At 51.7% G+C, this 11,349-nt stretch overlaps 1 protein-coding gene across 1 annotated transcript in view; it reads right to left on the bottom strand.

Annotated features, from left to right (window-relative positions):
- Nucleotides 1–1,002: 1,002 nt before the first annotated feature.
- Nucleotides 1,003–11,349, bottom strand: part of PDIA5 (protein disulfide isomerase family A member 5) — a 92,756-nt gene continuing 82,409 nt past the window's right edge. Inside the window, exons 15-17 of the mRNA XM_068974376.1 lie at nucleotides 7,631–7,701; nucleotides 1,616–1,750; nucleotides 1,003–1,214 (exon numbers count right to left, since the gene is read on the bottom strand). Of these exons, the coding sequence (XP_068830477.1) occupies nucleotides 1,134–1,214; nucleotides 1,616–1,750; nucleotides 7,631–7,701 (287 nt within the window). The 3' untranslated portion in view covers nucleotides 1,003–1,133. The remainder of the gene's footprint in view (nucleotides 1,215–1,615; nucleotides 1,751–7,630; nucleotides 7,702–11,349) is intronic.

The raw sequence follows: 11,349 nt of genomic DNA, 5'->3' as shown, positions 1-11,349 counted from the left end.
AAATAGGACTGTGCCCACAGGCTAACTCCCCCATAAGGCCACCAAAGTGTGCTGCCCAGTGTTGCAGCTCTGGGGACGCCACCTCTGAACCACCCCGAGGAGTGCAAGACCGCTGCAGAACACTGAAGTCCAGATAGCGGAGTGAGGCTGCTCTGCTTCCTGTGGAGAAGGACCATGGCTCTGGCAGAAGTGCTAAGCTCAGGGCTGTTGCTACTCATGCAGGGATACAGAGAGCAGGCCTAGTGGGAAAGACAGTCAGGAGAGAGATATGAGAGTGTCAGAGTGAGGCCTGGATGGTGCCCGTCCATGAGAAGCATGCTTGCAAAGATTTGGAGGTTACTGTCGTGAGGCAAAGGAAGCTGGTTTACAGACCAGCATCTGCACACTGAGACTAAGCCCCCACATCCCACACACCATCCCTTCCAGCCAGGGTGAGGAGCAAGCTGCTGCACAAAGCGGCCCCCGGCCCATGCCGGACACTCCCCAGTCCACTCTAGATGCCCTTCCAGCCTGGGCTTGACCATTGCACCATCCCCTGGAGTGGAGACTTAGTCTTCTTTAATGGGAGAGCTGGGAGGGGATGGAGAGAGGAAGACAGTAATAGCCAGAGAAAGAGAAATATGCAAATACATTCCAGGAAAACACACCCAAACTAAAACCACAATGATCCAGAAAAAGCTAATGCTTGGTTCCCATAAGCTTCACAATCCCATTTTCCTGACCATCCTAATGCATTTCCCTCCCCCCACCCCCCAAATCAGTCATTGTCCAACAGGCTATCTCGTGATCCGACTCCCCTGTTCCGCTCTCCAGTGGCTGACTGGGGCCAGTATCCCTGCCTCCCTCCTTACCCGCCTGCTGCAGGGTCTCTCCTGGACAGACGTGACTGAGGAGTGGGTCTCCCTGTCCCCCAGGAGAGGACAAAGAAGGAGAGAGGAAACAGCATCCACCTTTGGGCTCCGCGGAAATAACCCACACCACCAAACAATCGGTTTAGTTTTATTTCAAAATTGTACAAAACGGCCATACGCGGCTATAAAAAACTTCGTCTTCAGAACACGTGGAAATTCAGAAAGAACAACAAAACAGGTATCGTTCACAGTGTAATGGAAAAGCTTTCTCTGAGGCAGAAATTACAACTCTTCCTTCTTCTTTCCGAGTCTCTCATGGTCTCCCTCCCGGAGCGTTCGGATAAAACTGGTAAATCCCAGCTCCTGTAAGGGAGGAGAGATGAGGACCTGTAACTCCTGTAAGGCCCTCCCCTCCCGCCCCTTCCCTGACCCTCCGTGTGCTCACACTTCTGCACACATAGAGGTGCCTGAGGGGGTGGCCGGGGCCATGTGGGCAGCATCGGCTTGACTATGGAGAAGCCCTGAAAAGTGGGAGAGGAAATTCTCCCCGACCCTGGAACCCTGGAATTCTCCTCTGCCCCTATCCTGCTCTTGGGCCAGGACTTGTACGAGAACCTCTTGGGATACCCTTCCAGCTGGGCTGGAGCCTCGCCTTCTTGGCTCTGAGCGTTGCAGCTGACTGTGCTATCTGGGAAGCCCCTCAGTGGCTGTCTCCCTGCCCCTCAGCAGACAGAGCTCGGGGCAGTGCCCCCACCATGACTCACCGTCGGATTGGTGTCATACTTCTCCACAAACTTCCCATAGTGGTAGTAGTGGAAAGTGGGGTAGGCCTTGACAGCCTCCTGCTGACACAAGTCCTTGTTCTTCTCTTTGACGCAGTCAATAGCGGCACAGGCAATCTGCAGGGAGCAAGAATGCGAGGCTCACCATGGGGGTCTCCAGTCTGAGAGCTGAGGCCTGGACCCTCTGTGTGAAGGTTGCACCCGAGGCCCAGATCCTGTGATTTCTGAGCTCCTCCCCAACAGCAGGGACACAATGAACCAAAGCACCCCCAGCCCATGCTCCACTGAGGCCAACAGCACTTGGCTTTTAATTTTCCAGGCAGACAGGTGAGGAATGCCCTCAGACTACCCTTTAAAATCAAGAGTACAATGTAAAGGAAATTAGGACTTGAAAGCATCTGTAAACACTACAAGTTTGTGATACTTTCTGTGAGGCACTGTGACACTTATTCATTCATCAGCTAATATTTCCTGGACATCTTTTTGGGGAGGCAGTGTAGCACCAAGGTCAAGAATAAGAACTTCGAAGTCAAGTTTTCCATGTGTAAGTCTTGGCTTGGCTGCATATTAACACTTACAGGAAGTCACTTAGCATCTTCATGCCTCAACACCCTCATCTGTAAAATGGAGATAGTACCAATACCCCAGCTATCAGGATACCCTGAAGACTGAGTGAGATAAGTCAGGGGAGGTGAAGGGCACGTGGTCAGAGGTCAGTACACACTAGCTGCTGTTAGAGGCACTCCTACTGGCCCAGGACACTGGCTCTGTCCCCAACAGGAGCTCAGAACCTGGTCAGGGAGCTGGGTAAAGAGGCAAATCCAAGGCATGGCAGAAGGTGTGTGGAGGTGCTCCACGGTGCCAGGATGGCCTGCAAAGGGGTTCAGAAGCACTCTGCAAAGTTTGCCCCCTTGGCAGAGGACTGATGGAGGGGGAAAAGCAGATTCCATCCTGGGGAACACATTCCAGAACCTGGGACAGAGTTCAACATGACTAAAGCAAACAGGTTTTGGCCAGAAAGAGATTCCTAAATTGGCCACTGCCTTCTTCTTGCCCATTTAACAAATTTCACATGCTGGGCAGTTTTTCCTTATTTATTGCTCTTTCCCTATAAGAGGGTACAAAGCAGACATGGGGAACTTTCCTCCTGTTGAGGGTCACAGAGCAGCGGGGGAGAGGGGAAGGCTGATTAATGGCAAGAGCAATCCACAAGCATTACAGAAGAAGGGTGGGATTGATGAAGCCAAGCCTGCTCTGGATGCTATGAGCACAGTGGTGACCTTGACAAAGTCAGCCATCGAGCAACTGACATTCTTACTACAGGAAGGCAGCACAGACACATAACTAGAGAGATCACTGTGGAGTCCAAAGGATGCCCTGAAGGAACTAAGAGGGTGCTTGGATAGACAACGGCCAGAGGGGCTGCCTTCACCAGGATGGCCCGGGAGGCCTCTCCAAGGAGCTAACATTTGATCTGAGCCACCAGTGATAAGGCAGCCAGCGGCACGAAGGCCCGAGGGAAGAGCACCCAGCTAGGACCAGCCCATGCCAGGACCCAGGAGAGGAAAGGGCGCGGCGCCTTGAGGGCCAGAACACACTCAGGAGCCCACGCAGAACTATGACTGTGCTGGAGGTTTAAAACTGCTGAACAGCCGTCACTCACAGGGTTCTCTGGCTGCTGGTTCTTCACATTTGGATGGAGGCCCCCTTTCCAGGCAGGAGAGCCCTGAAGGGCACCAACAGTCATGCTTATTTACCTGTGCCCAGGTGAGCAGGGCTGACAGACAGCGAAGAGTGAGCCTTGCATTCTGGTTACCAGTCACTCATCCCCCACTTACCCACCCTCAAGCCCCCCCCTTCTACCTCCTCGGCTACACAGCATTCTATACGATGAGACCTCTTAGAGCAGACTCTGCAAACTGCCCACAATCGCTATTTGACTCTCAGTCCTCTTCTGTTTGGCCCACAGAAAAAAAAAAAAAAAAAAAAGAATCTGACTTAGTCGCCAACCTAGAAAAAGAGCCCAAAGATTTTTATATAAAGTTTGGCTTTCCAGATTTTCTTTAAAAGCCAAATCCAAGGGCACTTGCCCTGTATTCCCATAGGCAATATGTGGCTAGGAAAGTGGGGTAGCTGTCTCCTTGAGGCAGGGTCAGCTTGCTGCCTGTCTGTGTCCACACGTACCAGCAGGCTTCTGAGAATTCCAGCTCATCCCCTAAAGCCCTTCCTGACTTATTTAGGAATGTGAGGCAGAGGCTCCTCTGGCCATCTTCAGGGCTCCGTGTCTCCGGGCAGGAGCTGAGCGGCGGGCCCGGTGGGAACCGTGCACCCGGGCAGCCCTCGTCTAGGGGCCGTCGCCCCCCTGCTAGGCTGTGAAAGTGTTTAATGAGCTTTGCTCCAGGCCGCTGCTCTCCCTGCATCCGCTTTAAATTATGAATTTAATTTGTATACATTCCCTGGAGCTGTGGGAAATGTAGTGTATGGTTTTATAAATTGACTAAATAAAAAATGGGTACTTATTCTGAATCCCCTAATATAGCTGCCAGTTACATATCCGAAGTGCTTCTTCCAGCTGCAAAGGCTCCTCAGCTCTCAGTCTCTATAGCAGAAGGGGAGACAAACATGAGCCCTCTACAGGAAGTGGCTTAGACTCTCTGGAAAGAAGGCAGCAAATAAACCTCTCCACATCTATCCCAATTTCACCTCAGTGCTGCCCCCCTTATACCCCCTCTAGTGTGGGCACCCACTCACCCACAGCACTGAACGCACACTAACTTCTAGATTTGTTCCACGGCAGGTGGCTGTCAGTGTCCTGCAACGTCCTCTCCGTCCAGCACTTGCCAATGGCACCTGCAACTCTTGGCTGAAGGGAGCTAGAAACGAGGCCAGCGATGGAGGGGCTTGAGGGCACCTCGCCTGGCTTCCTCGACCTCCAAAGGGGGCGACTCTGTCCCTGCTGAGGTCTCCAGGGACTGAGCCTAGTTAGCCATGCAGTGATTTGCTCATTAACACACCTGCTCTGGCTTCCCTTCCTCCGTCCCCTCCACCGCTCCCCAAGACCACCTCCCCAGAAAGCCCCTGCGCAGGAGTCCAGGCCTCGAGTCCACTTCTGGGAGACCTCTGACAATGCCTATACGTTCGGTTCTGACGCTGCCCCTTTCCATCTGGTAGCTTTGGGCTAGTCACTTAACCTCGCTGAGACTCAATCTCCTCATCTGTAAAATGAGAGAGTAATATTACCGAGGTGACTAAACTACTGTGAGGACAACGTAACAAAAGGCTTTAGAAGCAGTATCAGCAGAAGAGGAGGAGCACTTAGGAATTATCAAACGTGCTACCCAGGTCCTTCATCCAGTCAACATCTACAGAGATGTCAGGCGTCGAGGCTGGGGGGATTCAGGGGCAAATGAGGTCTCTGTCCTCAGGGAGATCTCCCTTCTATGAACTCGAGGGACGATACACAACACACAACACACAGCCAGAGCTAACCTAGCTTCGCCAGCCAATCACAGAGGGGCTCCCGCTGCTCCAGGGCCTGCTCCTGGGATGACCCTGCACCTGGCCGGGAGCTGTGCTGAACTGCTAACCCCTCACCCCCAGGCTGGGACACTTTGCTGAGCCGTGAGAGACAGGCCCCACTTTGCCAGGCCAGTGGTCAGCCTTCCACTTGAGATCCTTGTCCTCACGGCCACCTCCAGAACGCCTCCTGTTCCAACACTAACAGTGTGCGGCCCTTTCTCCCCCCAGCACGTCAACTGCTAAAGTCCCCAGTAACCTCCTGGGAGGGGGAGGCTCCCCAGTTAAAATATGAGCTGCCTCATGTGGCTTTATTGATTCAGTAAAATAAATCTCTGCAGGAGCTAATATTGACTTTAGCTATGAAAATGGAAGTGAACAACCAACTGCATATTGATTGGGGAAGGAACAGGGACAAGCTTCTGGGTGGGAAAAAAAATGCAATTCTGCCTCACAGGTGGCAGCATGGGGTGTCAGGAAGAATTGGGAGTCAGGAGACCCACTTTGGGCTGTCAGTGACACACAGGGTGTCCCTGGGCAAGAGACACAGCTCCTCTTTTCTGGGCCTTCATCCCTCAGGAGGAGGAGAGGGCTGGACAGCCCAGCAGTCCCTAAACACCAGCCTGTGGTCAGCACAAATTCCTGGAGCCATCCCCCGAGGCTCTGATCTGATAGTTCTAGGATGGCACCCAGCCATCACGGCACCAGTGCCCCTGGCTGAAAACAGGATGTTTCCTGCTGCTACTGAGAGCCGTCTCCAGGAACGCTGGCCTGCCAGCTGCCTGGGACAGAGAGCTAAGTGTGTTCCTGAAAATGAGTGAGGGCGATGCCTGGCTTGGAAGGAGAGACAAGGAATAACAGGGGGAATAACTCTAGGAAAAGGTCAGCAATGTTACTGGCCCAAGTTAAGATAATTAAGCAAAGGCATATCAGTATCTCAGAGAAGGAGGGGTTCACCATGGAAACGAGACCCCTGTGCATCAGCAGGGGGGATGGAGAAGAGAAGGAACAGCCCTCAGCTGCCAATGGCGGGCACAGCCAGCCTGGTCTCATGAGGACTGGTGTGATCCCCTCACGGGCCCTGGAGACCTGAGCAGCCAAGGGGCAGGGTGCCCCCACTCCGGTCACCCTCCTGTGTGCCCAGGGCACCAAGTGTTCTGGGTAAAGAATGATGGGAGCTGTGTTGGAGAGACTGCCATTCCAGCTCTGGTTCTGGGGAGTAAAGGCCTCCCTGAACCAACCCACGCCCAGCCCTGCAAGGATGAGCAGCCTGGGCTGAGCTGGAGTGGCCAGACTGGGAGCAGCCACCCTGCTCAGGTCGAGGGTGGCAGAAGCAGGTGGAGGGGTGAGGGAGACAGAAGACAGGAAGCACCTCCCTGCCGTGCCCCTCTCAATGCAAGCCAAGTGGCAGGGAGAGGACAGAAGTGTTCCTGGTCCTTATATTCCCACTTGATGGTGAAGGGTGTCTCAAGGGCACAGGCAGGGCTCGCAGGTGACCATGGGACTTCCTGATTCAGGGATGGTGTCTGGAGCCTGAGTCTTCCACATGTGCCTGGCTTCCTCTGACTCACTGTTTCTATACAGCTCTCACCACCCCATCACTGCCATCCTGGGGCCAATGCAAGGAGATCTCAGCATCTGTATCCCACCTGCCCCAGCTGCGCCTGACAATTCAACCTGGAAAAATAAGGCAGAGATGTATTGGACTTTGGATTTGGGTGTGTGTGAGTGTGTTTGGGGAGCATTTCAGGGGACAGGTTCCTACGATGGAGTCCCAGGCTGGGAAGAGTCTTTGAGACCATCTAAGCGCTGTGACTTTAGAAGAAGGAAACGTTGAGACCTGGACAGTCTTACAGCTCACGCAGCTTAGCAGCAGCCCAGATGCACCAGCCTGAGTTCCAGGGTCTTCTCGCTGCCTTATGCCCCCGCAGCCTCAGAGTCTGCCTGGTCTGCTGGAGCTGCCTGGGGGAGTGCCTGGGGCCCCTTCCCTGTGCTCTAAGCCGATCTGCAGCTCTAGCTTGTTAATTTTCTGCTTCATCAGTCAGCAGCTGCAGGAGCCTTTCACTTAGGCAGGATGAGGCTCCGTTCCCATGGCCTTGCTCTCCTCCACCTTGGCCGCCTCCAGTTGACTTTTGTGGGATATTTTTATTTGTACTTTTAATTACACAAGTAGTGCATGACTACAAATCCTACCGTAAAAAGATGTGAGCATTAAAAAAGAATGAACAAATGACCCCTTTACCACCCCCTCCTTCAAGGAAAGGCTGTAACGGTTCAGTGTATCCCTTTCAGTCGATTTTGCAGCATAAATGCAGCCAGCTCTATCCTGCCTTCTAAAAAGGATGTCCTGGTTGCCAGAAATCCCTCTGTCTCAGCAGAAGCTGCTTGGGGAGGGCAATATGAACAGAAGGGAGGAAGGTGTGGGCACTGGAGTGGGAAGCTGGAGGCGGGACAAGAGACGAAGAGGAAGGGTGTCCTTACCTTACGGTCATCTTTGAAGGCATCAGCAGTGGCAGTGAAGTGTGGAATGGCTTTCTTACAGTGCGGGCACCCTGTGTGAGAGGGAAGGAGAGAGCCTTGCACATGGAACTTCCCGAGAGGCCTTTCCAGGAGTTCCTCTCCTCCCAGCAGACTTCAGGGTTTATCTGACTCCCACCATCTGCACACCCACTGTCAGGGTTCAGGTATCAACCCCACCACTCGAATTCTCCATGGTGCGTCTGCTGTCCACACGAGGTCTCTGCAGGAGGCCTGTGCCAGTGTGAGATTCACACTGGCCTGGGACCTCCCACCCCATACCCACCCCCAAGGCTGGGGGTGGGGGACACAGACACTGTGGTCTTGCTCTGCAAGCTTCTTGCATGGAGGGCTGCCCTCAGGGTTCAGAAGAGCCTGATCCAGGGTGCAGCGGGAGCTTCAGGCTTCGAAGAGAAGGACACGTGCTCTGGCTCTTCGGAGCCTGTTATGAAGCTCCTTCTTGTGCCCCAGTGACAATGGCAGAGCTCGCCACTTCATGACTGAAAAGGTGCATGTGGGAAAGTGGAGGGCGGGAGGAAGCACTCTGCCTGACTCGGGCAGCTCATGCACTGCTGTCGAGCCCCACATTCCCCCCAGCCCTCACCCCCGGACCGAGGACCCCTGGTTGTCATGCTGTCCTTCCACTCCTGCCCTAGAGTCCGCCTGAACTCTGGATCCAGGAACGGGAGCATCGAGGTCAGGCTAAGAGGAGGACAAGCTGCTGGATCCCTGCTGCTTCTCAGGGCCTGGGTTCCCGACTTGGGGACGAGGACCACAGCTCCAGAGGCCCTGAATGGGACAGTGGCAGGTGTGCTGCCCCGAGCCCCTCCGGTTCCAGTGACAGGTCCCCGGCATGGGGCCCACCTGCGTGCAGCCTCTTTCTTCTGTCTCAGCAAGCCCAGGACACCGTCCTCCAGGAAAGAAGCCCAAGAAACTGCAGGCTGCTCTGGCCCAAACCTGCTTTCCCGGCCTTCCCCTCAGCTTTGGTCCATTAAAACCCAAACCCACCTCTCCCTACCGCTCTCCAGACACTGAACCCAACTGCCAAAAGAAGAGAACTGCTTTGAGGGAAGGAGTTCCCTGACTGTGGTAATTAATTCTGATCAAATCACAGGTGGGAGAGGCCAAATGCCCCCTGGGGAGCCCGGGCTCCAGCCAACTTCTTAACCAACAATCGGACCAGGCCTTCGGGCCCTCCCACGGCCTTGGGGAAGCCAAGGCAGAGAACAGAGACAGCCTGGCTCATCTGCTCTCTCTCTTTTTAAAATAAGGTAATAATGACTGACATTTCAAAGGGTTTTGTGAAACCAAATTAAGGCAGAGCTACAACTTTGATCTGAATTTAGCACCTGAGCTGGTTTCTGAGATGGGCGGGACCACCCATATGGCCTGGCTAGTGGAGTGGCCAGCTGGCCCCAGAGCAGCATGGATGGCGGTGATGGGAGGATTTTCCCAACGTCCATCACAGGAGTGGAGAAGCGAGCTGGGCTGGTAATAGTTACACCACAACTGAGACAAAGTACTGAGCACAGCCTAACTCATGGCAGATGCCAATGGCAATTATAAGAACATGGTACTAATTTGACCCAATAGAGAGAAGAATGGCTCAAATTCATGCAAATATCAATACTACAAAGGAATGATGGTATAGAGCTTTCAAAACATTCAAAGAGCAAAATATACTGGTCGAGAGTTCATCAAAGTGTGCCCTGCAGTACCTAGAGGTCCCCTGTGAGTGGCACGTGAATGCCCACTAAGACATCAGGCTGGCTGGAAATAAGCTACTCCCTTCCCCCAAATCTGGTATCACTACTAATTTCTCCTTTTTAACTTCTCTGCTTACTGAAAGCATAAAGGTCACTGTCAGTTTAGTGCAAATTCCTGCTACCATCAATTTAAAGCATCCAGGTCTCAGATTAATGGCCTTCTGCTACATCTCATTTTCTCATTATCCAAAAGAAAGAGCATGGCAGATGAATAACTAGAGGGGCGGTGGTTTTAGAAAGGGCATGAAGATGTTCCCCAGACATGTCAGGTGGGCCAGAAGAGGCATGATTTTTTAATATGGGCTCTTTAAAAAGGCACCACCTCTGTGTCGCAGGAAACTAAAGCAGCCTCCCAGAGTTGGGAGAGAGAAACAAAGACCAAGGACAGGACAGAAAATTCCAATTTCAACTCAGCCAAGCTGGCTTAAGAGGGGCGGTCACCACGACCAGACCATTCAGAGCCAACAGAGGGGCTTGGAACAGGAGAGAACAACCAAACAGCAGGAGAAAGAGCTGTGTAGAGACTATGGAGGGAGGATGTGAGGGGAGGTGGGATTGGGGGACAGGGCAAATGGGCGCCTGCTTTTTACTTTACACCTACCTTTATCAGGTATGTGACCTTTCTGCAGTATTTAGATTCTTTATATACAAATTAAGTATATGTTGCAGTCCATGGGGTAGCAAAGAGTCAGACACGACTGAGTGACTACCCTTTTACTTCACTTCGCTATACACTACCTATAGGATAAATAAGAATATATTATTTTATTGCCAAGAAAAAGAAATGCAAAAAAGGCAAAATGGTTGTCTGAGAAGGCCTTACAAATAGCTGAGAAAAGAATAGACGCCAAAGGCAAAGGAGAAAAGGAAAGATATGCCCATTCGAATGCAGAGTTCCAAAGAATAGCAAGGAGAGATAAGAAAGCCTTCCTCAGTGATCAGTCCAAAGAAAGAGAGGAAAACAATACAGTGGGAAACACTAGAGATCTCTTCAAGAAAATTAGAGATACCAAGGGAACATTTCATGCAAAGATGGGCTCAATAAAGGACAGAAATGGTATAGACCTAATAGAAGCAGAAGATATTAAGAAGAGGTGGCAAGAATACACAGAAGAACTGTACACAAAAGATCTTCACAACCCAGATAACCACGATGATGTGACCACTCACCTAGAACCAGACATCCTGGAATGCAGGCCTTAGGAAGCATCACTACAAACAAAGCTAGTGGAGGTGATGAATTCCAGCTGAGCTAATTTGAATCCTGAAAGATGATGCTATGAAAGTGCTGCACTCAATATGCCAGCAAATCTGGAAAACTCAGCAGTGGCCACAGGACTGGAAAAGGTCAGTTTTCATTCCAGTCCCAAAGAAAGGCAAAGACAAAGAATGTTCAAACTACTGCACAACTGCACTCATCTCACACACTAGCAAAGTAATACTCAAAATTCTCCAAGCCAGGCTTCAACATTTCCTGAACCATGAACTTCCAGATGTTCAAGCTGGATTTAGAAAAGGCAGAGGAACCAGAGATCAAATTGCAAACATCTATTGGATCATCAAAAAAGCAAGAGAGTTCCAGAAAAACGTCTACTTCTGCTTTATTGATTATCCCAAAGCCTTTGACTGTGTGGATCACAACAAACTGTGGAAAATTCTGAAAGAGATGGGAATACCAGACCACCTGACCTGCATCCTAAGAAATCAATATGCAGATCAAGAAGTAACAGTTAGAACTGGACATGGAACAACAGACTGGTTCCAAATCAGGAAAGAAGTATGTCAAAGCTGTATTTTGTTGCTCTGCTTATTTAACTTATATGCAGAGTACATCATGAGAAATGCCAAGCTGGAGGAAGCACAAGCTGGAATCAAGACTGCCGGAAGAAATATCAATAACCACAGATATGCAGATGA

Source organism: Capricornis sumatraensis, chromosome 1 (assembly GCF_032405125.1).
Source record: "Capricornis sumatraensis isolate serow.1 chromosome 1, serow.2, whole genome shotgun sequence".
NCBI classification, from domain to species: Eukaryota; Metazoa; Chordata; class Mammalia; order Artiodactyla; family Bovidae; genus Capricornis; species Capricornis sumatraensis.
Note: the sequence above shows the minus strand (reverse complement) of the source record. Positions and strands in the feature narration are given on the sequence as shown.